Source organism: Fistularia commersonii, chromosome 24 (genome assembly GCF_037954325.1).
Source record: "Fistularia commersonii isolate RoL2024-O1a breed Wild chromosome 24, RoL_Fcom_v1.0, whole genome shotgun sequence".
Taxonomy (NCBI): Eukaryota; Metazoa; Chordata; class Actinopteri; order Syngnathiformes; family Fistulariidae; genus Fistularia; species Fistularia commersonii.
In genome coordinates this window covers 457,632-485,131 of record NC_141307.1, presented here as the reverse complement: position 1 = coordinate 485,131, position 27,500 = coordinate 457,632, and the positions used below count along the sequence as shown (strand labels likewise).

The 27,500-nt window shown below is 51.0% G+C and overlaps 2 protein-coding genes across 2 annotated transcripts in view; one reads left to right on the top strand and one right to left on the bottom strand.

Annotated features, from left to right (window-relative positions):
* The window catches only part of LOC147219559 (glutamate receptor ionotropic, kainate 5-like), a 26,389-nt gene extending 7,488 nt beyond the window's left edge, over positions 1-18,901 (top strand). Inside the window, exons 3-21 of the mRNA XM_086171177.1 lie at positions 2,461-2,619; positions 2,730-2,900; positions 3,888-3,985; positions 4,954-5,119; positions 5,217-5,395; positions 5,699-5,752; positions 8,082-8,243; positions 8,873-9,025; positions 10,677-10,781; positions 10,954-11,061; positions 11,145-11,348; positions 13,048-13,161; positions 13,797-13,906; positions 15,452-15,625; positions 15,860-16,025; positions 16,125-16,350; positions 16,454-16,582; positions 16,806-16,927; positions 17,466-18,901. Coding sequence (XP_086027303.1) covers positions 2,511-2,619; positions 2,730-2,900; positions 3,888-3,985; positions 4,954-5,119; positions 5,217-5,395; positions 5,699-5,752; positions 8,082-8,243; positions 8,873-9,025; positions 10,677-10,781; positions 10,954-11,061; positions 11,145-11,348; positions 13,048-13,161; positions 13,797-13,906; positions 15,452-15,625; positions 15,860-16,025; positions 16,125-16,350; positions 16,454-16,582; positions 16,806-16,927; positions 17,466-18,131 — 3,216 coding nt within the window. The 5' untranslated portion in view covers positions 2,461-2,510 and the 3' untranslated portion in view covers positions 18,132-18,901. The remainder of the gene's footprint in view (positions 1-2,460; positions 2,620-2,729; positions 2,901-3,887; positions 3,986-4,953; positions 5,120-5,216; positions 5,396-5,698; positions 5,753-8,081; positions 8,244-8,872; positions 9,026-10,676; positions 10,782-10,953; positions 11,062-11,144; positions 11,349-13,047; positions 13,162-13,796; positions 13,907-15,451; positions 15,626-15,859; positions 16,026-16,124; positions 16,351-16,453; positions 16,583-16,805; positions 16,928-17,465) is intronic.
* A 2,448-nt stretch (positions 18,902-21,349) lies between these two features.
* LOC147219558 (cell adhesion molecule CEACAM5-like) overlaps positions 21,350-27,500 on the bottom strand; it is an 11,137-nt gene continuing 4,986 nt past the window's right edge. Inside the window, exons 4-9 of the mRNA XM_086171163.1 lie at positions 27,420-27,500; positions 27,062-27,343; positions 25,583-25,837; positions 25,354-25,471; positions 23,066-23,092; positions 21,350-22,101 (exon numbers count right to left, since the gene is read on the bottom strand). The exon at positions 27,420-27,500 is cut by the window's right edge and continues 198 nt beyond it. Of these exons, the coding sequence (XP_086027289.1) occupies positions 23,074-23,092; positions 25,354-25,471; positions 25,583-25,837; positions 27,062-27,343; positions 27,420-27,500 (755 nt within the window). The 3' untranslated portion in view covers positions 21,350-22,101; positions 23,066-23,073. The remainder of the gene's footprint in view (positions 22,102-23,065; positions 23,093-25,353; positions 25,472-25,582; positions 25,838-27,061; positions 27,344-27,419) is intronic.

The following is a 27,500-nucleotide window of genomic DNA, read 5'->3' as shown; positions in this document are numbered from 1 at the left end:
AGAGCCTGTGCAAGTAGTGCTAACATTAGCCCCATGTCAGCAGACAGAGCCTGGGCAAGTAGTGCTAACATTAGCCACACAGCACCAGACAGAGCCTGTGCAAGTAGTGCTAACATTAGCCCCATGTCAGCAGACAGAGCCTGGGCAAGTAGTGCTAACATTAGCCACACAGCACCAGACAGAGCCTGTGCTAGTAGTGCTAACATTAGCCCCATATCAGCAGACAGAGCCTGGGCTAGTAGTGCTAACTTAGCCACACAGCACCAGACAGAGCCTGTGCTAGTAGTGCTAAAATTAGCCCCATATCAGCAGACAGAGCCTGGGCTAGTTGTGCTAACTTAGCCACACAGCACCAGACAGAGCCTGTGCTAGTAGTGCTAACATTAGCCCCATATCAGCAGACAGAGCCTGGGCTAGTTGTGCTAACTTAGCCACACAGCACCAGACAGAGCCTGTGCTAGTAGTGCTAACATTAGCCCCATATCAGCGGACAGAGCCTGGGCTAGTAGTGCTAACTTAGCCACACAGCACCAGACAGAGCCTGTGCTAGTAGTGCTAACATTAGCCCCATATCAGCAGACAGAGGCTGTGTTAGTAGTGCTAGATAGCTGGTGTGTGTGTGTTTGCGTGTCTATTAGCGGAACACGCTAACTTCCTGTTAGCCTTGAGGGACCTTGATGATGTTCTCCTCCTCCATGTCTGACGCCCAACGACAGCTTCTCACTCCAACTCTTCATCTTCATCTTCATCTTGACGGAGGCTCACCCCCCCACTGCTGCCATGGCAACGGGAGAGGGGGTATAGAGGGAAGATTGAAGTCTAGAACCAGAGGCTGTGTGTGTGTGTGCACGTGTGTGTGTGTGTGTGTTTGTATGTGTATGTTAGTATGTCTGTCCATGTGCGTCTGTATTTGTGGTTTGTGTGTATGCTCTGTCGATGTGTGTGTGTGTGCGTGTGTGTGTCTATCTGATAGCGTGTGTGTGTGTGTGTGTGTTTGTGTGTGTGTATTGTCTGTCCGTGTGTGTGTGTGTGTGTGTGTGTGTGTGTGTCTATCCGATTGTGTGTGCGTGTGTGTATGTGCTCTGTCTATGTGTGTGTGTGTGTGTTTGTTAAAGTGTGTCTGTCTATATACATCTCTTTATGTGATATGTGCTCTGTCTACGTGTGTGTGTGTGTGTGTCTATCTGTATTAGTGTGTGTGTGTGCAGGTTGTCCTCAGACCAGATGTCTTCTTGTTCCTGATGTTCTCAGGAGGTCCAGAACCTTCTTCTCAAACACTCTTGCCTCCTTCCTCTGTCATGAATCAACCATCCGTATTGATGATGATTGGAAGGTGATTGGCTGTTAATGAATCTTCTCGTTAGCTTAACGAGTCGCCCCCCCCCCCCCCCTCAGGAGAACCCACACGCTCTGCCAGAACCCCCAGTGTTGCCGTGGCGACCGTTGCAGCAGAACAGAACGTCCCTCAGCATCGAGAGGAGGCGGCTGATTGGCTGTCAGCTGCAGTGGGCGGGGCTAGCAGTGGGCGGGGCATGTAGTGGGCGGGGCCTGGAGCAGCACATGTCAGAATTGAGAACCTTGAAAAAGTACCTCGGAGAAGCTGTGCTTTTTTTTCTTCATTGATCCCCTCTGATTGGCCGAGCCCCCTCAATCCCCGCCCCCTCAGGATGATTGACAGGTGTGAACCAGAGGGTGGACGTCTCTGCATGATTGACAGCTGGACCCGGGTTAAGCCCCGCCCCCTCAACCCTCTGAGATCTTCCCGATGAGTGAAGACGTTCTCCACTGACCGACGTTCTCGTGTCTGCTCGCGATCCGTCCAGTCCACATGCGGTTCAGCTCCTCTCGATGGATAGACCTCCTGGACCTCCTGGACCTCCTGGACCACTAGGTGAACCAGGAAGGAGTCACCTGGACCCTCCGGAGCTGCTGAACCACCCAGACATCCTGGACCTTCCGGTGGTCGACCGTCATCCATAACACCTCAATCCCTCGGATCGCCAACACGTTCCCGAACGCAACGCCGTCACGTGACATTGTTGCCATGCCGACCGTCAGGATGAGAGTCCTTCCCCCGCTTCCTGCTCCCCCTTTGCCGAGATTAGAACCTCCCCCCGTGGTCTCAGAAGCTATGAACAAAGAGGTTTAATGTGAGGATTACTGTGGAGGGGGAAGCACTGAGTCAGCAGCACGCTGTGCTTCCCCCGCCGCTCCCCCCGCGGAAAAACAACACCTCCCCCCGCTAATATCGGGTATTAAGGTGAGCATTAAAGGCCATTAGCTGACAAAGAACCTCAACTAGATCCCGCTTCCCCCGCGGGGGAAGCAGAGGGGGAGGCGGCGGGGGAAGCAGCCCGTCTGCTCCAGGTGGAGGGGAAGCAGCGGAGCGCCACCTTCCTGGAGCTCCTTCTTCTGCAGGTGGTGCTCTGGAATGGTGTAATGACTCCTCCCGTCCTGCAGGTGGCGCTGCAGGCAGCCAGCAGAACCTTCTCCATGAGGAGCGGTGGAAGATGCCGGCTCTGCCAGCGTTCCTGCTGTGGATCCAGACCTCCATCCTGCTGCTGACCACGGCCCCGACCTCCTCCGCCCAGGCCGGCTCCGTCTCCACCGTCCGCATGGGTGAGTGCTACGGGTTCTCCAGAAGGTTCTGGTGGTCCAGAGGCAGGTGTAGCTTCTTCTTCTGCAGGACGACCTTCATGTGGAACCCATGTCTCCTTCTTCTCCTCCAGCGGCCCTGCTGGATGATGGTCCCGGCTGTGGTCGTGGAGAGCGCCTGGCTCTGGGTCTGGCCCGGGAGAAGGTCAACCGTGGTCTGGAGGAGTCGTCCCAGGCGCGGGTGGAGGTGGAGGTGGAGGTCCACGAGCTGGGGGGGGACTCGCAGTACGACACCACCCAGACCAGTGAGTTCCCGGGTTCTGCGGCAGGGAGGAGAAGAACATCTCCGCTTCAGCAGAACCCGCTCGTGTTGTTCCTCAGGTGTTCCTTAGGTGTTCCTCAGGTGTTCCTCACGTGTTCCTCAGGTGTTCCTCACATGTTCCTCAGGGTCTCAGCAGCTTTAGATCAGTGATGATGTCATGGGTTCTACCTCTGATTGGTCAGAGGCTTGCCATCAGGTCCTCCATCTTGTTCGGGTTCTGGATTGAGGTGGAAGATCTTTATAGATCTTCATCCGCTCCCCATGGAACCCTGGAGTACAGACAGAACGTACCATTCTAGCAGTTTGGATGGAACGAACCATTGGAACGTACCATTCCAATGGTTTTGAATAGAACATGCCACTCCATCGGTTAAGCTGGAACATTCACTTTTTTTGGGTGGCATGCACCACTCCATCAGTTTGGATGGACCATACCATTCCTATAGATGGAGTGGAACGCACCACTCCATTAGTTTGGCTGGAATGTACCACTGCATTCATTTGGATGGAATGTATCACTCCATTAGTTTGGGGAGAATGTACCTCTCCATGAGTTTGGATGGACCATACCATTCCGATAGTTTGGAATGGAATGTACCACTCCATGAGTTTGGATGGAATGCACTTCTCCATGAGTTTGAATCGCAAGTACCACTGCATTAGTTTGGATGGACCATACCATTCCAATAGTTTTTTGGGGAACGTATCGCTCCATTAGTTTGGACGGACCATACCATTTCAATAGTTTTTTGGGGAACGTATCGCTCCATTAGTTTGGACGGACCATACCATTCCTATAGTTTGGAGTGGAACGTACCACTCCATTAGTTTGGTTGCAATGGAGCACTGCATTAGTCTGTCTGGACTGTACCACTCAGGCCTCGAGGGGCGGAGCTTCCGCCAGCTTTCATGGGACGGACAGGCGTCCGGCTGACCAGCGTCCAATCAGCTTCCTCTCTCTGCCCCCCAGTGTGTCAGATTCTGCCCAAGGGCGTCGTCGCGGTGATTGGCCCCGCCTCCAGCCCCGCCTCCGGGTCCACCATCAGCCACATCTGCGGGGAGAAGGAGGTGAGTCCTTCTGCTCCTGGAGAAGAAGGCAGAACCTCAACAACTGGGTCTGACTGACGGACAGCAGAGGGCAGGATCTACTACTACGACTATTACTACAAACACTGCAACTAGTACTACTACAAATACTACTACTAGTACTGCTACTATTGTTATTAATAACTGCCACTGCCGCTAGTTCTATGGCTACTCATCATGCTACTACTACTGCTTCTATGAATACTACGACTACTACTACTAGTACTATTGTGACGCCTACTGCCACCACTACTACTACTACTACTACTACTACAAATACTACTACTAGTGCTGCTACTATTGTTATTATTATAACTGCTACTGCCGCTAGTTCTATGGCTACTCATCATGCTACTACTACTGCTTCTATGAATACTACGACTACTACTGCTAGTACTATTGTGACCCCTACTGCCACTACTACTACTACTACTATTACTACTACTACTACTTCTGGTACTGCTACTACTGCTGCTGCTACTGTTACTGTGACCACTACTTCTACTCCTGCTAATGCTGCTGCTACTTCTACTACTACTCCCACTCCTAAGAATACTACTACTACTACTACTACTACTACTGCTACTTCTATTTCTACAACTGCTACTGCAACTTTTACAATGATGACTACTACAACCACTCCTACTACTACTATGATTAGTGAGATACTACGCCCATTGAGCTAGTTGTCATGGAGATGCTAAGACTAAGAATAAGAACAACTTTATTTATTTTGAAGGAAATTGTTGTGCCAGAGTTTCAAGTAAAACATAACAATAATAAATAATAGTAGAAAATTGTATAAACAGTATAAAAAAGGGGGGAGAATAAGAAATACAAATAAAGCTATAAAGTGTCTAAGGGTGCAGCTCAATGCTAACGGTGATTGGATGATCTTCCACGGTTGCGTGTTGCCTCCTCACCTCCCCGGTTCCTCTGGGTCTCACCAGATCCCGCACCTGAAGATCGGTCCCGAGGAGACCCCCAAGCTGCCGTACCTGCGCTTCGCCTCGGTGACGCTGTTTCCTAGCAACGAGGACCTGAGCCTGGCCATCGGCTCCATCCTGCGTTCCTTGGGGTTCCCCACGGCCAGCCTCATCTGCGCCAAGGCCGAGTGTGAGTTCCGTCACCTTCTTCCGAACGCCTCCAGGACCACCAGCCGGTTCCTGGCGGCGGCGCAGCTTCTGAAGGCTCTCCGGTTCCTCCGCCTCAGGCCTGCTGCGGCTGGAGGAGCTGGTGCGCCACTTCCTGATCTCCAGGGAGACGCTGTCGGTGCGGATGCTGGACGAGAGTTTGGACCCGACGCCGCTGCTGAAGGAGATCCGGGACGACAAGGTGGCGACCATCATCGTGGACGCCAACGCCTCCGTGTCCTACCACATCCTCAGGAAGGTCGCCGCGTCTAGAACTTCTCAACCTCCACATGACCCCCTTTGAATTTGTAACCCTTCCAGGTTGGGTTCTAGCTAAACCAGCTAGCTAACCGAGCTAGCATCTCTGACAGAAACGAGAAGATCCAGACCCAGTGACCCCATGAGCACCGACTCAAAGGTCGCGGCCGAAACATGGCGGCGCCGTGTTCCGAGGTTCTGAGCGAACCTCCTCTCCGGCAGAACGCTTCCTGCCAGAGTTATCTGTGGCTAAAGTTCGTTAGCATCTGTGCTAAACACACTTTTCCTTCTGTGGCGCCTGCAGGCGAGTGAGCTGGGGATGACGTCGGCGTTCTACAAGTACATCCTGACCACCATGGTAAGGCAGGGTTCCTCGCCTCGTTCCTCTCGCAACACCCCGCGCTGGCCCTCCATGTTTGTAGTTCTCGTTTGACGCTTTAACACCCGATGCCTGTTCTGGATTGACTCGCCCTCCATTTTTGTAGTCTTTATTCGTCACTCGAAAGCTCCATGGTGGTTCTCGACCGATTCACCCGCCATGTTTGTAGTTTTTATTTGTCACTTTAATGTCCCTTGCCGGTTTTGGATCGGCTCTCCCTCCATATTTGTAGTCCTTATTTGTTCCTGAATTTGTTAGAAACGGAATTTTCGCTTGGGGGAGAGGGTGGGGTCAAAGGTCAAAGGTCAGGACGTTGCATCCCAGCGTTACTTGTCGATTCTACCGCCGCGCCGGCGTGCAGAATGATTCATCCGTTTGTATCCGTCAGCCCCCCCCACCATGTCACCCGTCACTCACCCCTCCCATTGGAGATTCTTCCCTCGCCGCCGCCGTCCTGTCCTTGTGGATAATAAGCCGCCGTGTCGCAGCCTTTAACGGACGCGTTCACAAGGGCACGCCGCCGCCCGTCTGTGGGGGGGGGGGCATCCCCCGCCCATCAATCATCCTCCCCCCCTCCATCTATCTGTCCGTCCTCCATGGAAACCTGGCGGGGAACCAAAAGCACCATCATCCCGCCGACTGACGCCTCCTTCCGGGCGCCGTCTGGGGCAGGAAGAGGATTTTTCCGTCTTTGGATTCTATTTTAAAAGGCCTGGCGGCCGTGGAACCAAAGGGGACGCCTCCTCCCCCGCGGGGTGCCAAAAACAGTTGACAAACATGGACTACAGATGGCAAGGACTACAAACATGGAGGGCTGCCCGAGCCGCCGTCCGGATCGACTAACTCGTTAGCACCCCCGCTCATTAAGTCCTTCATTAGCCCATTAGCCTGCGCGCCAGGTGTCCTGGGCCAAACATGGCTGCCTGTCAACATGCCGCCATATGGCGAGCTGCTGGATCTGTTTCCACGGCGATAACCAGACAGGGGAGATGTTCTCCCTAATTAGGGTGATGGTTTCCCGGCAACCGCTCCTGGTGGAATGAGGAGGGATGCAGACGTCTGATTGGACAGTGGACTCACTGATGTTCAAGCTTTCCATCCTGATTCTTCAAATGCTACTTGTACTACTACATCTAGTACTGCTACTACTGATACTACTACTACATCTACCACTACTAGTACTACTACATGTACTACTTGTGCTGCAACATCTACCATTACTAAACTACTACTATTAGTGCTACTACTGCAACTACTGCTACTACTACATCTACTACCACCACCTCTACTACTACATCTATAACTACTACCTTCTACTACTACTACTACTACATCTACTACCACCACCTGTACTACTGAAACTTCTGCTACTATAAATGCTGCTACTACTACTACTACCACGACTAAGGTTACTATTAATGCTACAAATACTACGACTGCTACTATTACTGCTTATGCTACTACTCCTATTTATGCTACTATTACTACCCATACTATCAATGCCACTACTACTACTGCTGCTACTACTACTACCACTACCAACTCTATTAATGTTATCACTACTACTACTACTGCTACTACAACTTCTACTACCACCAACTGTATTACTGGTGCAAATGCTACTACTACTACTACTACTACTAGTACCTCTAGGGTTACTATTAATGCTACAACAAACACTACTAATACTACTACTGCTACTATTTATATTATTATTTCTACCAATACTATCAATACCTTTATTACTGCTACTACGACTACTACTACCACCAATTCTATTCATGCTACTACTACTACTAGTACATCGAGCAGCAATCATATTAATGCTGCTACTAGTACTACCACTAATAGAGTTGCTATTAATGCTACAACTACACCGACTCCTACTACTACAATAACAATAACTATTAATGCTACAGCCACGATTACCTCCTCCAACTACTTGTATGAGTATTATTTGTGATGCTACTACTGCTTCTATTTTTTACAACTGTAGTACCCCTCTACTATTACTCAGATACTACACTGCCAAAAGGATGTGCTAGCAGGTGATTGGATGCTAATAGTTGATTGAATGCTAACAGTTGATCAAATGCGAATGGTCGGTCGGGTGCAAAAGGTAAAATGGGCGCTAACGGTGGCTAAGAAGAAGGAGAACCCTGGAGGGAGGTTCTACTCTGACTCTCCTCCCAGGAGGACTTGAAGCTCTTTGGAACTTCTGACGTCCAGCAGAGGGAACCTTTACTAGAATCATCCAATCAGTTGGCGGTTGGATCTCACCCTCCTCCTCCTCCTCCTCCACATGCAGGACTTCCCTCTGCTGCGCTTGGACGATGTGGTGGACGACCAGTCCAACATCGTGGGGTTCTCCATGCTCAACACCAGCCACCCGTTCTACCAGGAGTTCCTGCGCAGCCTCAACCTGTCCTGGAAGGACGGCTGTTCCATCAGCCCGTATCCAGGGCCGGCGGTGAGTCCGCCAGGCCACGCCCGCCGCCGCCACCACCAGCGTCACGCCGCCGCCAACACCAATGGGGTTCAGCGTTCGGATAGCAGCCGCAAAACCTAGCTTAAATTAACAGGTCGTCTTAGCGGAGCAAATGTTTTTGAGCTAGCTTGGCTTAGCTAAATAGGAAACATATGTAGGTATAGTGACGCTCTCTAGTTGTCTCATATCTTCTTCGTTAACACAGACTTGATAACTAGCTGAATTAGCATGAGTCATCACTTTCTAATTAGTTTATATCCCAGTGGAAAATATTAGTTCATGTTAGCTTGCTGAAGTAGCACAAAACTTTATCTAGTTACCTACTGTCCTGGTGGAAATCATTAGCTCACGTTAGCGCACTGAATTAACACAAAACTTTGCCTAGTTAGCTTGTGTCCCAGTTGAAAACATTAGCTCATGTTAGTTAGCTTACATCCTGATAGAATACATTAGCTCCTTTAGCTAGCTGAATCGGCGTGAAACATTCTTTGTTTCCTCGGGAACGTCTTGTCAGTTTTCCTGCCGAGAACGTTCAGAACCCGATTCGAGATCCTAGACAGAACCTACGGAAGAGTGAAGACCTTTGTGTCCTTTGGGCTTCTATGTTCCAGCTCTCCGCCGCCCTGATGTTTGATGCCGTGCACGTGGTCGTCGGCGCCGTACGCGAACTCAACCGCAGCCAGGAGATCGGAGTGAAGCCGCTGAGCTGCTCCACACCAATCATCTGGCAGCACGGCACCAGCCTCATGAACTACCTGCGCATGGTACGCACAACACCACTACTACTACACAGTACTACTACTACTACTATAACTACCACTACTACACCAGCCTCATGAACTACCTGCGCATGGTACGCACACTACTACTACTACTACACAGTACTACTACTACTTCTACTACTACTTTGACTACACCAGCCTCCTGAACTACCTGTGCATGGTACACACTCTACTACTGCACAGTACTAGACACCACTAGATTAGCCTCACAAACTACCTACACATGGTACGCACCACGACTACCCATTAACACACACATGACTATGCAGTACTACACAAACTATGCAGTACTGCACATATTTCTACGCATGCTATGCAATGCAGTACTACACATATTATCACGGATGGTACGTACTTCCATTTACTGCACCTGTAGAATTTTATTGCGTCTCGTGTTTTTTGCAGCTGTAGAGTTTTACTGCAACAGTAGTATTTTTCTGCATTTGTAGTATTTTTTTTCCATCTGTAGTACTTTCCTGTGTTTGTAGTGTTAAGCCTTGAAATAAAAGGTGTATTCACAGTACACTTACTGCAGCAGAGGAATCAAACCAAACAGTCACAGAACAAATATTACCAATGGAGAACAAATAGTATTACAGTATTACAAATATTATCAGAGTACAACATATACTAGCAGAAGTCCTGCGAGCCATCGGTGTGTGTGTCTGTTTCCAAACCCAAAACTAACACAATCAGAGGAGCTAGTAGGAGGTTGGAGCCCCCCCGACACACACACACACACACACACACACACACACACACACACACACTCACACACTCACACACTCACACACACACGGGTTCCTGGCAGGAAGTAGCCTCCGGCCCGCCGTCCACCGCCGTTCTCTGGAGCCGTACAGTAAACACACTCAATTAAACATGACTCGCATCCACCCGGTGCTAGCTTGGCGCACACACACACACTTTCGCACGAACACACACACACAAACGCCTCGCCGAGGACCTAATTATATGAATCATTTCCTTGCTTCTTCCACTTTTCCTTCCACGAGCTGCTAATTAGCGCCGCCAGTTTCCGACTTGGGTGCCACTTGCCGGTCTCGCCTTGTCCGAACTGGCCGCCGCCCCCGAGCGCTCCCTGGCGCTCCCTGGCGCTCCCTGGCGCACGCCGGCTGGCGCTCATCAGCGACACTAGCCTCCCAGCTGTGCACCGCTAATGTCAAGCATACATGATAGCAAGTTAGCCCCTTTGCTGCTTGTTGGATTAATTAGTGTGCTAGCGATCAAGCTAGGGGCAGTTTGACATTGATGCTAAGTGCTAAAGCTAAGTGTTGTTCTCCCCTTATTCAGAACAATCTTAGCATACACTACATGCCGTGGGGTACTACAGACACTACTGCACAGTACTACACACACTACTACATACTACTACTCACACCATGGGGTACTACACACACTACTGCCCAGTGCTAACACACTACTACACGCAGTACTAGACACGCCTCTGCACAGTACTACTCACTTTACTACGCACGCTATGCAGTACTTTACACCTCACCACACACACACGTTCCTGCAGTTAGCATGTAGCCTGCTAGCATGGCAGAGGTTTCTGGATAGCGTTGGTTCTGGGACAGCTGAGAAGAACCCATGTCTCCTGGATGTTCCTCAGGTGGAGCACGACGGCCTGACGGGTCACATCGAGTTCAACAGTAAAGGCCAGAGGACCAACTACACCCTGAAGATCCTGGAGAAGCAGCCCGGAGGCCACCGAGAGGTCAGAGGTCCAGCACGCTCACACTTAGCTTCCTGCTAGCGCCGCTTTAGCATCGGACCCGAGGAACCCGGCGGTTGGGGAACCTCCACCCGCTGGGCAGATGTTTGACAGGTGTGGTTCTCCGGCTCCAGAGAAGACCCAGAACATTGAAGTCCGCTCATGTTCTCCTCAGATCGGTACCTGGTTCTCCAACAACACGTTGGCCATGAACTCCACCTCCCTGGACCTCAACGCCTCGGAGACGCTGGCCAACAGGACGCTGATCGTGACAACCATCCTGGTACCCAGAGTGTGTGTGTGTGTGTGTGTGTGTGTGTGTGTGTGTGTGTTGGTGTTCTGACCCGGTTCTCCTTGCTCCTGCAGGAGAACCCGTATGTGATGCGTAAGGCCAACTACCAGGAGTTCCAGGGCAACGAGCAGTACGAGGGCTTCTGCGTGGACCTCCTGCGAGAACTTGCCAACATCCTGAAGTTCTCGTTCCGGATCAAGCTGGTGGAGGACCGTCTGTACGGGGCTCCTGAGCCCAACGGCAGCTGGACCGGCATGGTGGGCGAGCTGATCAACCGGGTGAGCGGAACCGGGACCGTATTCCCCACAAACACGGGCCGGAGAACCGGGCTCCCACCTGACGGACGGTCTGGTTCTGGACCTGGTGCAAGGCCTGGCTCTAGACCTAGTTCTAGACCTGGCTCCAGTTCGGCTCGTCCTTTGGATACCGCCGCTCTGCTGAACAGGGACCACTGTGTGTGTGTGTGTGTGTGTGTGTGTGTGTGTGTGTGTGTGTGTGTGTGTGTGTGTGTGCGTGAGTGTGTGTGATGATCTCCTGAGCAACAGGCTGAAACCCCCTGAGCGGGCATTAGCATAGCCCCCTGCTAGCATAGGAATTAGAGTGCTGTTTAACCATAGCGCCCTGTTAGCATAGCGCCCTCTTAGCATAGCACCCTCTTAGCATAGAAATAATAGTGCTGTGGTACCATAGCACCCTGTTAGCATAGGAATCATATTGCCCTGTAAGCATAGCACCCCGTTAGCATAGCACCCTGTTTGCATAGCCCCCTATTAGCATAGGAATAATAGTGCTGTGTTACCATAGCACCCAGTTAGCATAGGTATCATATTGCCTTTTTTCCATAGGGCCCTGCTACCATAGCACCCTGTTAGCATAGGAATCATATCACCCTGTAAGCATAGCACCCTGTTAGCATAGCCTCCTGTTTGCATAGCACCCTCATAGCATAGGAAGAATAGTGCTGTGTTACCATAGCACCCAGTTAGCATAGGTATCATATTGCCTTTTTTCCATAGGACCCTGCTAGCATAGCGCCCTGCTACCATAGCACCCTGTTAGCATAGGAATCATATCACCCTGTAAGCATAGCACCCTGTTAGCATAGTGCCTTGTTAGCATAGCACCCCCTCATAGCATAGGAAGAATAGTGCTGTGTTACCATTGCAACCTGTTAGCATAGGAATCATATGCCTTTTTTCCATCGCCCCCTGTTAGCATAGCGCCCTGCTACCATAGCACCCTGTTAGCATAGGAATCATATCGCCCTGTAAGCATAGCACCCTCTTAGCATAGGAATAATAGAGCTGTGTTACCATAGCACCCTGTTAGCATAGGAATCATATTGCCCTGTAAGCATAACCCCTGTTAGCATATAGCCCTGTTAGCATAGCACCGTGAGCCTGAGGCGTAGTGAGGCCTTCAGTGAGGCTGGGTTATGGCAGCGCTCCCAGAGGAAGGTCTGCAGCCTCGGCACATCTCTGGAGGCGTGAGCAGCTCAGGAGAAGCTCTTCAGGATCATCACCTCCCTTCTCAGCTCCTCTGTTAGCACAGCTGGGATCCAACATGGCCGCCAGTTCAGTAGAGAAGGTCCTCGGCGGAGAACTTCTTGTCCTTTTCAGCGTCCTAATGCTCCTAACATTCCTAATGTTCTCATGCTTCTAATGCTCCTAATGTTCTCCGCCAATTTTCCGCTGGTTAAGTGGTCGCCTGCAGGCCTCACTTTGTAGAACGGCGGGGAACAACATCCAGGAACAGGAGGAACCTGAAGGAGGTCATTTGGAGACCACAGGGTTCCTCCGAGCTCCAGTGAATGGATGGATGGATGAATGTTGTCCGTCCTGCTGGAGAAGAACTGGTGTGGAACTCCTGGTGAAGAACCATGGGTTCTGATGTTCCTCTGCTCTGTGTGTGTGTGTGTGTGTGTGTGTGTGTGTGTGTGTGTGTGTGTGGTCTGACGGTGGTTCCTATGCTCCACAGAAGGCCGACCTGGCGGTGGCCGGGTTCACCATCACCTCCGAGCGGGAGAAGGTCATCGACTTCTCCAAGCCCTTCATGACGCTGGGCATCAGCATCCTGTACCGGGTCCACCTGGTGAGCTTCCCCCTCGGCTTCCCCCTCCAGACCTTCTCACTCCCACCGGAGCAGCCACCCTGGGGTTCCATCAGTCGGCGAGTTGTGATTGGGTTCTCCAGGTTCTTCTGGTTCTTCAGGTTCCTCAGTCAGTCTGTTCAATGTGAACAAGTGGAGTTGATTGACAGGTGAACCCCGCCCCTCACCGCCAGTGATTGACAGCTCCCAGCACACACACACACACACACACACTGGAACATGCTAAGGAGAACATGCTAAACAGAACATGCTAAGGAGAACCTCCAAAGGAGAACATGTGGAGGAGAACCCACAGAGCTCCCAGAAAGGACCCTTCCATAGAACCGTCCCCCCGTGTCCACAGAGGTCCACCTGATGTTCCAGAACCTCGGGTTCAGAACCTCACTCAGTCTGTAGAACCTCAGAGGAACTCTGAGGAACCCTCATCTTGATGGAACCATAGATCTGGAGAGGGTCGGGTGGAGAACCGATGGACCTTTTGCCCTTTTGCTCCACGTTCTTCCTCAGTTGCTTGTCAACGTCCTGGCGTCCATGCCCTCCCAACACACACCTGTGTGTGTGTGTGTGTGTGTGTGTGTGTGTGTGTGTGTGTGTGTGTGTGTGTGTGTGTGTTCCAGGGCCGTAAACCAGGGTACTTCTCCTTCCTGGATCCCTTCTCTCCGGCCGTCTGGCTCTTCATGCTGCTAGCTTACCTAGCCGTTAGCTGCGTCCTCTTCCTCGCTGCCAGGTAACACACCTGCTTGTGTGTGTGTGTGTGTGTGTGTGTGTGTGTGTGTGTGTGTGTGTGTGTGTGTGTGTGTGTGTGTGTGTGCGTGTGTGTGTGTGTCGTGCGTCGTTAACCTTGTTGACGCAGAACCTCGATGAGCTATTTTGGCTTTGCTAGCTCTTGTCATTCTGTAAGCATTGTTAGCTGTAAGCTATTTTGGCTAGCTCCCTGTGATCTATTAGCTTTTCTATTTTTGTTAGCCTATTTTAGCTTTGTTAGCTCACTTCATTCTGCTACCATTCTTACCCCATACCTTTTTTAATTTCACTAGCTTTCTTTGTTCTGTTAGCATTGTTACCTCTGTTAGCACTTTTAGCTTTGCTAGCTATCGTTGGTCCGTTAGCTTTTAACTCTTTTAGCTTCATTAACTCTCTTTCCTCTATTAGCTTTACTAGCTCTGTTAGCTTCTTTTATCTTTGGTAGCTCTCTTCTGTTAGCTTTGCTAACACTAGATTGGAATCCCTGTGCTCTGATTGGCTGAGTGTCAGGCCGGTTGAGTCGCACCTGTGTTTCACTTCTTCTGTTTTGGGGGAAACCAGAATGTTCTAGTTCTGGATGTTCTAGGTGACCTTCTCGATGTACTAGGTGAACTTCTTGACCTTCTAGGTGAGGTTCTTGACGTTCTCGGTGAGCTTCTTGATTTCCCAGTTGAGGTTCTTGATATTCCAAGTGATCTGAAGGTTTGAGGAGAGGTTCTGGAGGTTCCAGGTGAGGAACTGGAGGTTCTAGGTGAGGAACTGGAGGTCGAAACTGAGGTTGTGGAGGTTCTAGAAGAAGTTTTGGATGTTTGAGGTGAGGACCTGGAGGTTCTAGATGAGGTACTGGAGGTTCTAGGTGAGCTTCTCGATGTTCTAGTTGGCCTTCTCGATGTTCTAGTTGACCTTCTCGATGTTCTAGATGAGGTTCTTGACGTTCTAGGTGAGGCTCTTGAGCTCCCAGTTGAGGTTCCTGATATTCCAAGTGATCTGAAGGTTTGAGGAGAGGTACTGGAGGCTCTAGGTGAGGAACTGGAGGTTATAGATGAGGTTCTGGAGGTTCTAGGTGAGGAACTGGAGGTTCTAGATGAGGTACTGGAGATTCTAGGTGAGGAACTGGAGGTTCTAGATGAGGTACTGGAGGTTCTAGATGAGGTACTGGAGATTTTAGGTGAGGAACTGGAGGTTCTAGGTGAGGAACTGGAGGTTCTAGATGAGGTACTGGAGGTTCTAGGTGAGGAACTGGAGGTTTTAGATGAGGAACTGAAGGTTCTAGGTGAGGTACTGGAGGTTCTAGGTGAGGAACTGGAAGTCCAAACTGAGATTGTGGAGGTTCGAGATGAAGCTTTGGATGTTTGAGGCGAGGTACTGGAGGTTCTAGATGAGGTACTGGAGGTTCTCGATGAAGCACTGGAGGTTCTAGGTGAGGTTCTGCCGCCTCTGCTCCTCCTCCAGCTGGTCTTCCTGTATGTTTGGTCTCCTGCATGGGACCGTTGGAAGCTGAAGGTCGGTGGTTGTCCTCCTGCTCCAGGCTCAGCCCCTACGAGTGGTACAACCCCCACCCCTGCCTGAGGGAACGTCGGGACGTCCTGGAGAACCAGTACACCCTGGGGAACAGCCTGTGGTTCCCCGTGGGAGGCTTCATGCAGCAGGGCTCTGAGATCATGCCCAGGGCGCTCTCCACGCGCTGCGTCAGCGGGGTCTGGTAGGTTCTCCGCTCCTCTGGGTTCCACCTTCTTCTCTGGTGTTTGCACTTCCTGGTCGCGATCGATTGGACGAGCGGCCGGATCCAAAATGGTGGCCGTGTCGGAAGGTTCCATCGGAAGTTCTGTTGAAGGTTTCCCCTGCACTTGGTTTGATCCACATGCAGCAGGAACCCCGTTAGCATGTAGCGTCAGCTGGCGCAGGTCTCTGAGCTTCCGGAGCGTTCTCCTCCCAGGTGGGCCTTCACCCTCATCATCATCTCCTCCTACACGGCCAACCTGGCGGCGTTCCTCACCGTCCAGAGGATGGAGGTCCCCATCGAGTCCCCGGACGACCTCGCCGACCAGACCAACATCCAGTACGGCACCATCCAGGGGGGGTCCACCATGACCTTCTTCATGGTGAGGAGGGTCCACCATGAGCTCCATGGAGGCGGGGGGGGGAAGAGTGTGTGTCTGAACTGTGAGTGTGAGTGTGTGTGTGTGTGTGTGTGTGTGCAGAACTCCCGGTACCAGACGTACCAACGTATGTGGACCTACATGCAGTCCAAGCAGCCCAGCGTGTTTGTGAGGAGCACCGAGGACGGCATCTCCAGGGTTCTCCACTCCAAGTACGCCTTCCTGCTGGAGAGCACCATGAACGAGTACCACCGCGGCCGGGACTGCAACCTCACGCAGATCGGAGGCCTCCTGGACTCCAAGGGCTACGGCATCGGGCTGCCGCTGGGTGAGGGGGCGGGGCTTCCATCGGACACGCCCCTTTTTGGAGAGGGGGCGGAGCCTTCGCCACAAAGGCCCCGCCCCTTCACCTCGCTCTTCCTCCTCTTCAGGATCTCCGTTCCGCGACCAGATCACCCTCGGGATCCTGCAGCTGCAGGAGAGCAACCGGCTGGAGATCCTGAAGCGACGGTGGTGGGAGGGGGGCCAGTGTCCCAAGGAGGAGGACCACCGGGCCAAAGGTCAGCCAGCGCCCCCGGCAACCGGCCCGCCAGACATCCAATAATACTCATAATCACCTCATCCAGAGGATCGTTTTCATTCATCTATTTTTCTAATGTAATTATCTTTAGTCGTTGTTTTTCTGAATTCAATGATCCCATGAAATGGGAAAAAACGTAAAGTTACAAGCGTTTGGATGAGAACAGGAAGTAGTAGTGGTTGTTTCCTGCCGGAACCCTGCAGGTCTGGGCATGGAGAACATCGGAGGGATCTTCGTGGTCCTCATCTGCGGCCTCATCATCGCCGTCTTCGTCGCCGTCATGGAGTTCGTGTGGTCGACGCGCCGCAGCGCCGAGACGGACGAGGTACTTCGACCTTTCCTGAGTACACACACTGGAGTACTGCAGTACTGAGGAGTACACCGTACATCTGGGCCTGCGGGTGCAAACACAACAGTACTTTTACACGCTGGGTATTTGTACTTGCAGTACTTATGGTTTTCAGCATGTACTTCAGGTGTGTATTTGCAGTATTGCAGTACCTATAGTACCATGCTGTGTTATGCAGTATTGCAGTACCAGCAGTACCCAGGTGTATATTTGCAGTATTGCACTACGCAGGTGTGTACTTGCAGTCTTGCAGTACCTGCAGTACCCAGGTGTGTATTTGCAGTATTGCAGTACCTGCAGTACCCAGGTGTGTATTTGCAGTATTGCAGTACCTGCAGTACCCAGGTGTGTATTTGCAGTATTGCAGTACCTGCAGTACCCGGGTGTATATTTGCAGTATTGCAGTACCTGCAGTACCCAGGTGTGTATTTGCAGTATTGCAGTATTGCAGTACCCGGGTGTGTTATGCAGTATTGCAGTACCTGCAGTACCCAGGTGTGTATTCCCCCCCCAGGTGTCGGTGTGTCAGGAGATGCTGTCTGAGTTCCGTAACGCCGTTTCCTGTAAGAAGGCGTGTCGCTCCAGGCGTCGGCGCCCGCTGGGCGGCGGCGTGTCAGGTGGTTCTGGCGGCGTGCTCCGCCCCCCCTCCCGCCTGGCGCTGGCGGGGCCGCGGCCGATCCGATTGGTGCGGGACATGAGGCTCAGCAACGGGAAGCTGTACGGCGGCGGGGCGGCGGCGGGGCGGGGGGTCCTGGCGGTCCCGGGGGGGGCGGGGGGTCCCCAGGCGGGAACGCCGCCGCCGCCGCCGCCGCCGCCCCCCCTGCCGCGGGGCTTCCTGCAGGCGTGCGGCCACGTGCGGATCTGCCAGGAGTGTCGGCGAATCCAGAGCCTGCGTCCGGCCGCCGCCACGCCGCCGCCGCCGTCGTCCGCCTCGTCCGCCTCCTCCTGCTCCCGGGCTCCGCCCCTTCGCCACGCCCCGCCCCTCTACCACCCCGGCTCCATGTCCCTGCCCCGCCTCCCCCCGCTGCCGCCCCCCGCCGCGCCCGACAGGGCCGACAGCGACGGCGGCCCCCCCAGTCCACGGACCGCCAGGACCCGGCCGGCGCCGCCGCCCAGGCCCCTCCCCCCCGCCAAGACGCCCACGCATCCCCCCGCAGACCTGCTGGGGGGGCAGAAGTGACCTCTGAACTCACCGGGACGCTGGCCAATCAGGGGAGGGGGCGGGGCCAATAAGGCTGACGGACGGGAAACCGACGAGCGCAAGGCTCGGCCAATCAGCTGGCTCCGTGTGGATGACTGACAGCTGGATGACATGTACACACACACACACACACACACACACACACACACACACAATGACACAAACATACTGTTCTACACACACACAGACACACACACACACACACACAGGCTGACGGTCCTGTTGAACTCCTTTCTTTGTTCTTCTTCATGAACTTGTGTGATGTCAGTCGACAAGGAGGTCAAAGGTCACGCCCATGAACACCACCGATTGGTTATTGATTATTGATCTCTGTATTTATTGGTTTCAAGGAGCGGCGTCTGGGAGACACGTTTACACCTACACTGGGAAAACTGTGTGTGTGTGTGTGTGTGTGATTGTCTTAGAGTCTGTATGTTTGTGTATGTAAGTGTGTATGAGTGTGTGAGTGTGTGTGTGTGTGTGTGTGTGTGTGTGTGTGTGTGTATGAGTGTGTGTGTGTGTTTGTGTGTATATGAATGTCTTTAAGAGAGTCTTTGTGTGTAAGTGTGTGTGTGTGTGTGTGTGTGTGTGTGTGTGTGTGTGATGATAATCTTTGTACCAGCAGCCAATCAGCAGACGAAGATTTGTTGAGCCCATCGTTCTCATTGATTATTGGTTCTTGATCATTATTATTGATTGACAGACCTCTGATGTATCGACCGTTTGGAATAAAACAGAAAAAAATCCAAGAGGAAAGTTTCCCTCAATGTTTCCTGTTGATCTCCAGTTTGAGGGAAATTAATCCCTTTAATGTGATTAAATTATATATAATTTTGTTTACAATTATATCTGATTTTTCTTTTTTTCCTTTGAAATTTTATGAATGTCATTTATTTGGTGACTAATATATTTATTATAAATTGTTTTCCATTTGTTATATATTACTGTTTTAGCTATTTATGTTTGATATATTAATTGTTTATTTTTCTATTAATTTTGTCTAGCCATATCTACATTGTTTCACAATTTAATTTAATTTAATTACCTGTTATTTGATTGCTGTCATACCCTTAGTGTCCACCAGAGGGCGCCAGAGACCGTCTGCCGGCGGAGAATGTGATTGGTCGGTTTTCAACCAAATACTCCAAGGAGAATCCAGGAAATCCCGCGAGACTTGGGATCGAAGCGAAATCCATGTATTATTTATTCATCAATTCGTTGAAAAATGTTTTTACAGAGTTTCAAAACAATCTGGTATGTTTATATAATCTATATTCCTCATTCAGTTTGATATCTTTTATATCATTCTTCTTCTTCTTCTTCTTCTTCTTTCGGCTTTTCCCGTCAGGTGTCTCCACAGCGAGTCAACTTTCTCCATCTCACCCTATTCTCTGGATCCTCCTCTCTCACACCAACTACCTTCATATCTTCTCTCACGACGTCCATAAATCTTCTCTTTGGTCTTCCTCCAGACCTCTTGCCTGGCAGCTCCAATTCCAGCATCCGTCTACCAATATATTCTCTCTCCCTCCTCTGTCCATGACCCAACCATCTCAGTCTGGCTTCTCTGACCTTCTCTCCAAAACATCTAACATGTGCTGTTCCTCTGATGGACTCATTCCTGATCCTCTCCATCCTGGTCACTCCCAAAGAGAACCTCAACATCTTCATCTCTGCAACCTCTAGTTCTGCCTGCTGTCTTTTGGTCATTGTCAGTGTTTGTAGATCATCTCACCAGCGTCTCCTCCACCTTCCCTTTTATTCTGGCTGATGTTCTTCTATCTCTTGTTACCCCTGACACTTTTCTCCACCCATTCCAACCTGCTTGGACCGTCTCTTCACCTCTTCTCCACACTCTCCTACGCTCTGGACTGTTGACCCTAAGTACCTGAAATCCTCCAGCTTCTTGATCTCCACTCCCTGTAGCCTCACCGCTCCACCTGAGTTCCTCTCATTCACACACATATATTCTGTCTTGCTGCGACTAACTTTCATTCCTCTCCTTTCCAGAGCATACCTCCACCTCTCTAGATGTTCCTCTACCTGTTCTCTGCTCTCACTACAGATCACAATGTCATCCGCAAACATCATGGTCCATGGAGGTTCCTGTCTAACCTCATCTGTCAGCCTGTCCATCACTATTGCGAACAAGAAGGGGCTCAGAGCTGATCCCTGATGGAGTCCCACCTCCACCTTGAACTTCTCTGTTACCCCTAAAGCACAGCGTACCACTGTCTCACAGCGAGCATACATGTCCTGCACCAGTCTAACATACTTCTCTGCCACTCAAGACTTCCTCATACAATACCAGAGCTCCTCTCTAGAAACCCTGTCATTTGCTTTTTCTAGGTCTACAAAAACACAATGCAGCACCCTCTGGCCTTCTCTGTACTTTTCTATTAGCATTCTCAAAGCTAATACTGCATTCTTTATATCACTCTTATATGTGAGAAATTGTTTCCCGTTTTTTTAACAAACAATGAAGAAAGGACAGATTTTATTTAGAACTTCGTTTAAAATAACGCCAAACTCTCCCATTCATTGTTTCTATTGAAAAAAAAAACAAAAATGTAAAACTTTTAAAAATCGACCAAAACCGGAGCAGCCCCCCCCCCCCCCCCCCCCCAGGTCTGAGGGGTTTCTTTGAATCCGAGGCTCCGCCCTCCTCCATGTGACCGCATTCTGAGCCCCTGATTGGCTGACGAGCCCGCCAAGGCTGCACCTGTCCAGACTTGTTTTTCAGGTCTAGTCGAAACAGGTGTGTGTGTGTGTGTGTGTGTGTGTGTGTGGGTCTTGGTATGTTTGTGTCTCAGTGTGTGCCTTTGAATATGTGAGTTTATGTGGATTTTTGTGAGTGTGTGTGAGTGCATGTGATGTGTACAGTGTGTGATTTCAGTGTGTGTATTTTGGTGTCGACGTGTGTGTCCGCACCGATCTTGACAATAAGAAGCTGAGGTTGAGATTTTTTTCAGTAAAACTTTATTTAAAAAGCGAACAGAGACGATCCTGACAGTCTGAGCTACAAACACACACACACAGCAAACACACACACACACACACACACACACACAGCAAACAAGCAACAAAACACAAACAAACAAGAAACATAAGAAAATCAAATTCAAACGGTGACAAAAAGACCAAAAGGGATCTTTGAGCTTCATTTCCGGGGAAACGAAGACGTGTTTGAGATGAAGGTCAAACCTGAGTCTTCAGAAGCACTTCAATAAATACTGGACTGGAGGCAGAGCGCACACACACACACACACACACACACACACACACACACACACTGACCAGGAAACATGTCTTTGTTCAAACAAGGAACTGAAAAAAAAAAATTGTACCCTGAAGCTGAAAGTTTCCCTCCAAAATCGAACCGTGGGAACCCCCCCCTCAGCCCCCCCACCCAGCCCAAGCCCCGCCCCCTCCATCATCACCCCAACACACACACACACACACACACACACACACACACACACACACAGACCCTAAGCTCTGCTCACTCAGGTGAATCCAACCGCTAATGCAGACAGCATGGAGCCCTGGCAGGTGTGTGTGTGTGTGTGTGTGTGTGAGTGTGTGTGTGTGTGTGTGTGTGTGTGTCAAGTTTCCCTCAGGATGAAGAGCGTCACTCGTCATCTTAGTCTGTGTTTGTAGTGGTTTCCTCCCGGCGGAAGGAGGAGGAGATGAGAAGATGAGGAGGAAGAGGATGATGAAGATGTGGAGGTGAAGATCAGAGTGAGAAGATGAGGAGATGATGAAGTGAAGACGAGGAGGAGGAGAAGATGAGGTGATGAAGATGAGGAGGAGGAGGAGGCTTGTTCGGGCGAAGGAAAGGCTGAGCTGATTAAAAGGAGAGTAAATGCACGCCGTGGCTCCGCCTCCTGGTCTGGTCTCCATGGCAACAGGCCCCGCCCCTCCCCGGGGCATCACGGGAGGGCAGCTCCTGCGGGGGGGCAGATACGTAGTACTTCAGTACACACATTTGAAGTTTTAAGTACTTGCCTTCTTTGTTTGAGCAGTGTTTGGGGAGCTTCAGAAGTATTGCAAAGTACTAAAGTATTTCCTTCTACTGCAGTATTTCATGGGACTTCATAGTAACTCAAAGTACTCGTGTGTCACAGGTTTCATAGTGTTTCATGGTAAAAGTACAAAGAGTACCTCGCAGTATTTCTTAATATCAGTGGCGTCGCCCCCCCCATCCGGTGAGTCAGGAAGACAAACACACACGTCTTTCAGACGCACACGAAGGCAAACACACACTTGTGCAAACACACACACACACACACACAATCCACTTGGAAAGACTCTGAGTTCGTGCAGAGGACACCTGACACTTCCTGTACACACACACACACACACACACACACACACATCCTGTTCTCTGTGTGCTAAACACCTGAAGGGGGCGTGTCCCGGCCTCTGATTGGCCGGCTCCACTTTGAATCTTTCATGGGAGAAAAAAAAAAAAAAAGCGTCTGTTGCCACGGAAACGGCTCAGCAACACAGAGGAATGGCCTCAGCGTCCATTAAGTATATATATTTATACACACATATATATGTATATATATATACATATATTATTTATTTTATTTTATTTATTTTATTTGTTTCTTTATTTCTTTGCCTGGGCCAATCACAGTGGAGGGGCGGGGCCTGTCCAGGATCGATGGCTGTCAGTCACAGGCCAGCTGTCAATCATCCATCCATGCACTCATTCACACCTGAGGACAATTGAGGGTCTTCAGTGGAGAGAAGCTGGGAAGCAGAAGGTGGAGAGAAGCTCAGAAGGAGAAGGTGGAGAGAACCACGGGGAGGAGGAGGAACGTGGACCTCCAGGGAGAAGGTTCCTTCAGGAGGTTCTAAGGAGGAGAACCCTGCAGGAGGAGGAACTCCTCTGGATAACTCACCGCTGCCTTTAGTATGGAGACTCCACCCTGAGGAGAACACAGAGGAACACTGGTGAGCAACAGAGCCTCACACACACACACACACACACACACACACACACACACACGCACACACACACACACACACACACACGAGCTGGTTCCAGATGAAGAAGGGGAGGACAAGTGTCGACACGACAGGGACATTCTTACCATTCTCAGGCCTCCCTGACACACACACACACACACACACACACCCTAACACACACCCTAACACACACACACACACAGTGAAACGTCAAATAAATCTTGTAATAAAACCTCGGCTGCTGTTGTCAATCAAAGCCAGGAAATAATTATAATAATCTGGAATACAGGTGGGGCTTTCCTGTGTGTGTGTGTGTGTGTGTGTGTGTGTGTGTGTGTGTGTGTGTTATGACTGTGGTTACTGGTTACTGTGTTTCTTAGTTACTCTTCTCTGTAAGTGAATGAATAATGAAGGAGAAACTTTTGATCACCAATGAATCAATCAATCAATGGATGAATTAATCAATCAATCAATCAATGGATAAATGAATGTATGGATGAATCATGAGTGAATGAATGAACCCCGGATGAAAGCATGAATCTTCGTTCCTCCCCGAGGCCCGTGTGAGTGGCAGTCCAGGGGGCGGGGCTTGGAGCGGAGGAATGCGGCCCGGCGAGCCCGAAGCTCCGCCCCTTCCCTCTTGGCTCCGCCCCCTCCCTGCTGAAACAGGAGCAGGGTGGGGTGGTAACTAGCCCGGGGCAGGAGGCAGGAGGCAGGAGGGGCAAAACGCCGTCCGTCTCCTCGCCGCCGCCGCCGCCGCCGCCGCTCGTGGGCTTCAGGAACCGGTTTGGAGCGATGATGTCACCACACGGCGCCAACTTCCTGTTTTTTTTTTCATATCGCCGTCCAATCAGCAGGAAGACGCGGACATTCAAACGAACAACCGGCAAAGTGTTTCACCCCCGGCTAGCGGCTAGGCTAACGAGGCAGATTGTGATCTGATTGGTCGGATTTGGGTTCAAGATTCCAACCAATCAGAAGGCTGCGCTCGGGGTTAAACCCGGTTAACGAGGCCCGGGGCTAACGAGCAGGAACCTGCAGGTGTCAGGTGATGACAGGTTGCCGTGTGTGTGTCTGTGTGTGATGTGTCAGTGTGTTCCAACACGTTCTCCAGGGTTCCACCCCCCGGTTCTAGCGGGTTCTCCGACCCGCCATGAGCAGCAACGGCGTCCAGGAGGAACCCTGTGGAGCTCGCCAGACTCCGGGAGAAGATCTCTCGCTGGAGGGTGTGTGTGTGTGTGTGTGTGTGTGTGTGTGTGTGTGTGTGTGTGTGTGTGTGTGTGTGTGTGTGCGTGCACTGGTCAGACATGTTACAAGAAGCTGCGGTGGCGAGGAATGGCAGGAATTTCCTACAAGGTCAAGATGTGATTTCAATTTTCACTGCTGTTGTTTTAACACACACACACACACACACACACACACACACGGGCAGATAACAGTTCTCTCACGCATACCGGTGGAAGCGAGCGCTGAGTGTGGAGAACCAGCATGGAGCGCTGAGACAAGTCGAAGCTCCACACTTTCCGTCGCCGTGGCGTCACATGACCCGCGGCAGGTCAGGACTCGTGCTAACGCACAGCTAGTGTTAGCACGCCGTATTTCCTGGCGCCGTATTTCCTGACGGCCGACTGCCGTCGCAGAGCGGCACGCCGGGACAGAAATTATGCTAACATCTACTTAACCATGACTTGTTAGTCCAGCTAAGCGCAGCGCCAATCACACACACACACACAACTGAATGTTGTGTCACGCTAACACACCAAACACTGACTGGCTTGCTACTGTAGCAAGCTAACACTCAGCTGATGCTATCAGTCGTCTAAAGCAAAGTAAAAACAAAGTGGGCATTAACTTGTTTTTAAGGTCGAAAGGACAACAGCCATAGACCACCTTCCTAAGCTAACTTAGGAAGAGCTAACTATTACAACACGCTAACTTAAGCTATTAGTTGAAAGCCGAATCTGCAAACAACTATCATGCTAACTTTGCGTGTGTCTTAACCGACGAACGTAGCAAGTGACGACGCCCTTAAAATCCATGCTAACCTAGCATTTGACATTTGTCGTGACTCTCCAACGGCGCATGCTAACACACTGCTCGTGTTAACACAGGTTTGCTAGCCAATACGGCCAGTACTTGCTATATTGCTGTACTTCTAACTATATTAGCCTGCTGTCTTTTCTCTGATTGGACGGTACACAGAGTACGACGCAGTACTTACGGTACTTTCTGTCTGCAGTACATGACGAGGCCGATGGCGGCCGCCAGGGCGACGATGATGGCGATGACGATCCCGGCGATGGCGCCGTCGGACAGCCCCTCGTCCAGGGCTCCTTCCTCTGGGGAACCATTTTCACCGTTAGCTTAGCACGGCACTCTTGGGCACCCAAAATCCGTTCGTCCGATAGCGCTAGCTTTTGGAGCGACTTCGGCCATGTTTGCGGGCGCACCTTTGACGGACAGGTTGTGGGCGGAGACGGCGGTGACCGCGGTGACGTTGTTGTGCGCCTCGCACGTGTACACGCCCGTGTCCTTGTACTTGGCCTTAGCGATGACGTACTGCGGCCCCCGCTGGGCGCTCGCCGTGCCGTTGAACTTCCAGGTGAAGGTGGCGGGCGGCAGCGAGCGGGCGGAGCAAGTGAGCGTCACGGGGTCAGACACCTCCACCGCCGCCTCGCCCTCTACCGACACCGCCTCCGGACCGTCTGCGGGTCACAGGTCAGAGGTCACAGGTCACATGACCAGAGAGGTCACATGACACAACTAGGACTGTATGGAAATGGACAGTAAGTGTGTGTGTGTGTGTGAGTTGTATTGTGTGTCTTAGTACGATGCACATTATAGTATTGTGACTTGTGGTACCGTCTCGTGTGTGTGTGTGTGTGTGTGTGTGTGTGTGTGTGTGTTTTCATGTCCTACTACTTTGCCCATTGCAGTACTTTGTGAGTTATAGTATTGCATGTCTTAGTACGTCTCTTGGTTTTTAGTATTGAAAGTTGTACAGTGTGTGTAGAAGCAGTAGCTGTAGCAGAGTGTGTGTGTGTGTGTGTGTGTGTGTGTGTGTGTGTGTGTGTGAGTAGTATTGTGTGTCTTAGCACAATGCATGTTGCAGTACTGTGTGGTTTGAGTATTGTGACTTGTGGTACTGTCTCGTGTGTGTGTGTGTGTGTGTGTGTGTGTGTGTGTGTGTGTGTGTGTTGTACTATGCACACTGGAGTACGGTATTGTGAAGTATTGTGTGTTGTAGTACTGTGAGTCATTTAGAGTACTGCGTGTTTTGAAAGACTGTGAGGTTTCTGGTACTGTACACTGGGTTACTGATCAGAGTACTGTGTAGTACTGTGTGTGCTGTAGTATTTTGTATTGTAATTCTGTATGTGATGTAGTACTGTGAGTGTGTGTTGCATGTCGTACTACTGTGCCCATTGCAGTACTATGTAAGCTATAGTATTGTGTGTCTTAGCACAATGCACGTTGCAGTACTGTGTGGTTTGAGTATTGTGACTTGTGGTACTGTCTCGTGTGTGTGTGTGTGTGTGTGTGTGTGTTAGTACTATGCACACTGGAGTACGGTATGCATTGAAGTATTGTGTGTTGTCATACTATATGTGTTGTAGTACTGTGAGTCATTTAGAATACTGCGTGTTTTGAGGTACTGTGAGGTTTCTAGTACTGTACACTTGGTTACTCATCAGAGTACTGAGTAGTACTGCGTGTGCTGTAGTATCACGTTATGTGTTGTAGTACTGTGAGTGTGTGTTCATGTAATACTACTGTGCCCATTGCTGTACTTTGTAAGTTATAGTATTGCGTGTGTTAGTACGTCTCTTGGTGTTTAGCATTGAGAGCTGTACAGTGTGTGTGTAGCTGTAGCAGAGTGTGTGTGTGTGTGTGTGTGTGTGTGTGTGTGTGTGTGTGTGTGTACTGACAGTGAACCCGCAGCTGGTACTGTGCTTTGCTGCTGCTGACGGCGTTGCTGACGGTGCAGGTGTAGACGCCGTTGTCTTCAGCGTCGAGTGTTTTGAAGATGATCTCCTTCCCATCTTCAGAGAAGGTCCTCCTCCCGTCCGCCGCCAGCTCACGCCCGTCTTTGGTCCACGCCGCCGCCGCGCCCGCCGCGCCCGCCGCCGCACGGCACGCCAGGGTGGCGCCGTGGTCACCGGCGAGCAGCGTGATGTTCGGGCCGCTCACCTGCACGCCGGAGACGGGCTCTGAGGAGGAAACGGTCAGAATGTGGTCGTAGTGTGTGTGTGTGTGTGTGTGTGTGTGTGTGTGTGTGTGTCTCACCCATGGTGGAGAAGACGACGGGCGTGGAGTTCAGAGAGCGGTTGGTGTGTGTGTTGTGCGCGGTGCAGTGGTAGCCCCCCG